Source organism: Ostrinia furnacalis, unplaced genomic scaffold (assembly GCF_004193835.3).
Source record: "Ostrinia furnacalis isolate ACB-3 unplaced genomic scaffold, ASM419383v2 OfSCF0767, whole genome shotgun sequence".
Classification (NCBI taxonomy): domain Eukaryota; kingdom Metazoa; phylum Arthropoda; class Insecta; order Lepidoptera; family Crambidae; genus Ostrinia; species Ostrinia furnacalis.
Window position 1 is genome coordinate 115,038 of NW_021131006.1, and position 4,010 is coordinate 119,047.

The 4,010-nt window shown below is 34.9% G+C and overlaps 1 protein-coding gene across 1 annotated transcript; it reads right to left on the reverse strand.

Moving 5' to 3' along the window:
• Positions 1 to 257: 257 nt before the first annotated feature.
• LOC114349954 (uncharacterized protein K02A2.6-like) lies at positions 258 to 3,700 on the reverse strand. The gene is made up of 2 exons (XM_028300553.1): positions 3,414 to 3,700; positions 258 to 3,043 (listed from the first exon to the last, which is right to left on the reverse strand). The coding sequence occupies exon 2, from the start codon at positions 2,520 to 2,522 to the stop codon at positions 468 to 470; it is 2,055 nt and encodes a 684-aa protein (XP_028156354.1). The 5' UTR covers positions 2,523 to 3,043; positions 3,414 to 3,700; the 3' UTR covers positions 258 to 467.
• Positions 3,701 to 4,010: the final 310 nt, after the last annotated feature.

Here is a 4,010-nt window from a genome sequence, read left to right on the forward strand (position 1 = left end):
TATGGTTCCTTACTGCGATCTCTTTATTATTATAGTTAATGTTGTGTGACTTGGCCGTTGAAGGGTATAAAACCAGGTGCTTCATGACACCATTGCACCAATCTGTTGCCAGAACCGCTACCCATTGACGATGGAAAATTGCCACTTGGAAAACGTTGATTCAAGAACAACCAGTCAATTGTAGGTTTAATAAAACTGCGTATTTCAATAATACTTATTGACGTATTTCAATAAAACCCACATTTAATGGTACGGCTTTTTATTACCTTTAACACCATTACAAACAATCACATTATTTTTATGCAAACGACGCGTACACCGCAGAGCGAGAGGGGAGAGGGGCGGGCAAGACCGAAGCTGAAAACGTTTCGTTTCTCACACTCTCCCACACTTATTCTAATGAATAAACTTATATATGAAAATCACTTATTTAGTTTTACTAGAGCCACTGTTCACAGGAATTAGCCTCACTGTAACTCTAATTCCTGTGAGCAGTGCAACATTTGATTAACATGCCTTTTCCACTGAGCTCCTTCTACATCTATGATATAGGTCATACCTGGTACACACTCCTCTAACACCAATCCTAGAGTCCATGGCTTAGCTCCCCTCCTATAGTCTTTAACCATTACTTTTTGTCCTACTTGAAATTGAATCTGCCGATTTCCTTGGTGCCGTTTGTCAACATTTTCCCTGACTACCTCTTCCAATGGGGGCGGTCGCAATAGACTAAATCGGTTTCGGATTTCTCTCCCTAACATAATTCTAGCTGGCGCCACTCCCGTAGTGCGCTGGGGTGAATTTCTATAATCCGACAGAAACAAATTGACTGCTGATGATAAATTATAGCCACTTTCTTTAATTTTAGTTACTGCTGATTTAAAGGTGTCAACAAATCTTTCAGCTGCGCCATTTGTGGCTGGATGGTAAGGTGGTGTAAATGTGTGCCTAATTTGATTCTCTTTACAAAATTCCTGAAACTCATTACTAGTAAAGGTTCTTCCATTATCTGTAACTAAATGTACTGGTAACCCAAATCTTGAAAATAGCGACTTGAATATCTCTATAGTGCGCGTTGATGTAATATTTGCCATTTCAAAAGCTTCCGGCCATTTTGAGTAACTGTCGACCACAACCAAATACATTTTATTATAGAATGGGCCTAGAAAGTCGGCATGAATTCTATACCAAGAGGAGGGGGGCAGAGGCCATGGTTTCTGAATTTTTGAGGGTGTTTTACTATTTTGCAGACAAACAAGGCAGTTTTTAGTAATATTTTCTATCTCTGCATCTAGACTAGGCCACCAGAAATATGAGCGGGCTATCTCTTTCATACGTATGATTCCAAAATGGCTTTTATGTAAATATTTTAAGACATGTTCTCTAAGTGTGCATGGGATTATAATGCGGTAGCCCCAAAATACACATCCTCTATCAAGTGAAAGTTCTTCCTTTCTATTGTAAAATGGTAAAAGCTCCTTTGGGATCATTTTCTTGACTGGCCACCCATCTGCCATATACCTAACCAACTTAGTTAGACTTAAATCTTTGTTAATTTCTTGTTGTATCATTTTCCAGTTTATAGTGCCGATTTTGGAATCATTTACATAACATTCATAACTTAATACTTCATCTACACATAATGAATTAACATGTTTTATATTTTCTGTTTTGGTTGCCGTGCGTGATAGATAATCAGCTGGGTTCTCAGTGGATTTAATGTGACGTACTTTATAGTTAAATGCTGACATAAAAATAGCGTAATGTTGCAACCGCTTGGCTGCCATTTTTGGTATTCCTTTGGTAGGTCCTAATATTCGCGTTAGAGCAGCATTATCTGTTTCAAGTTCAAAATGTCGACCGTAAATATAATTATAAAATTTTGTTATACCAAAAATGATAGCCATAGCCTCTTTATCAATGGTAGAATATCTTTGTTCTACATCATTTAATTTTTTACTAGCGAATGCAATGGGTTTGACAATACCATCAACATCTCTACTTGACAACACCGCACCCAAACCAATATCTGACGCATCACAAGTTAATATTATGGGCAACTGTGGGTCATAATGTCGTAAATTATTGGCATTAGCCAGTCTTTTTTTTATGTTATTAAATGCATTTTCACATTCTGAACTCCAAATAAATTTATTTTTCTTAGTACAATCATATAAAGGTGCTATTACAGTAGCCATGTCCTTTAAAAAACGATTATAATAGTTAATTTTTCCCAAAAATGATTTCAGCATGGTTAAACTAGTTGGTGGTTTGGCATTAATCAAAGGTTTAACATTTGACTTAATTATGCTGATTCCATTTTTGTTTACATTATAACCAAAAACTTCTATATTATTTGTAAATAATTTACATTTATCAATTTTAAGTTTGAATTCACACTCTTGTAATTTTGTCAATACTGCACATAGTGTATCATATGTTTGTTGTAAATTTTTTCCTTTTATATAGATATTATCAATGAATACAACAGTGTTTGGTATATTAAGCAACTTATTTGTCATCAGTCGTTGAAATGATCCTGGCCCTGTGCTTACACCATATGGTAAATATTTATATTTATATGTTCCTACCTCTGTTACAATAGTTGTACAGTTTTGGCTTTCAGGACTAAGACGTGCCTGTAAATACGCTTCTTTGAGATCTAGTTCGCAGTAATATTCCCCGTGTTTTAAAGAATTCAATATATCTTCTACATGAGGTAAAGGAAAGTGATCGACTTCTAAACATTTGTTAACTGTAAGTTTATAATCCCCACAAAGTCTTACCGATCCGTCTGGTTTAAGGATAGGAACCACTGGTGTACCCCATTCACTTTGTTCAACTGGTTCAATTCTATCGTGTTCCAAGAGCCTTTTAATTTCATTATTTACTTTTTCCCGAAGAGCAAATGGTACTCGACGAACTGGCAGGCATATAGGTTTTGAATCAGGTTTAAGTTTTAAGCTAATTTCTTTACCCTTAAAATTTCCCCAACCAGGGCTAAATACTTCTGCGAACTGGCTCTTTATGATTTGTTGTGCGTCTGAAACAGATTGTACCTTGTTAATTCCAAAATACAGGTCATTGTTTATTTTAGGAGGCCACAATTTTAATTGTTGCAACCAATCACGACCTATGATTCGAGGACAATTGTTTTGTACAACAAATACATTCAAATGTTTACATTCCTGATTAAACATTACAGGTATATTTGAAATTAATCCTAATGGTTGTGACACACTTTGATCAAAATTTTTAAACAATATTTTACAACTTTGTAACGCATAGTCTGGTAAGAATTTGTTTTTATCACATAATGGAATGACAGTAACATCAGAACCTGTGTCAAGTTGGAATGGTATATTTTGACTATTCACATTTAAGGTTATAAAGTGTGGTGGTATTTTACTTACACTATTAAAGGTATATGTCTCATATTCTTCATATAGATTTTTAATAGAATCTATTGCCTCCTCATTTTCTTCTATAGGCTTTGAAGTCTCCAGTTCCAAAATGTTGGTTTTTCGTTGCTTTCTTTCACACATTCTGAATATGTGTCCTTGTTGACCACATTCCGAGCAATATTTATTTCTTAGAGAACACTCCGCTTTCAAGTGGTTATTTTTACCACAACAATAACACTGCTGGTTCCTTTGTCTGTAACTTTTCTGTCCTTTGGTTGTTGTTTGTTGTTTTGTCCTTTGGTTTCGTTTCTCACAGCGGTCAAGCTGTAGATCCTGAGTTGCAGTAGGGGGATCGAGAGGTAGGATTTTTTTTATACATGAGCTAGAGATGGGTTTAAAGATGTAAATGTATATTTCAAACATTTTTACCTATAGGATTTACCTATGGCATGGTGTCCAAGAAATCACATTATTTTAATGTAGTAAGTAAATCATTATTTGTTATACTCGTACATACCTACATAAACTATTTTATCATTTTGACACATTTACAGAGCTCAATAAATAAAACTACAAAATAAAACCAAGCAAACTTTTCCCAATATA

Excerpts from the sequence above, each read along its gene's own strand:
- LOC114349954 (XM_028300553.1), bottom strand. The coding sequence starts at position 2,522 with ATGACAAATAAGTTGCTTAATATACCAAACACTGTTGTATTCATTGAT.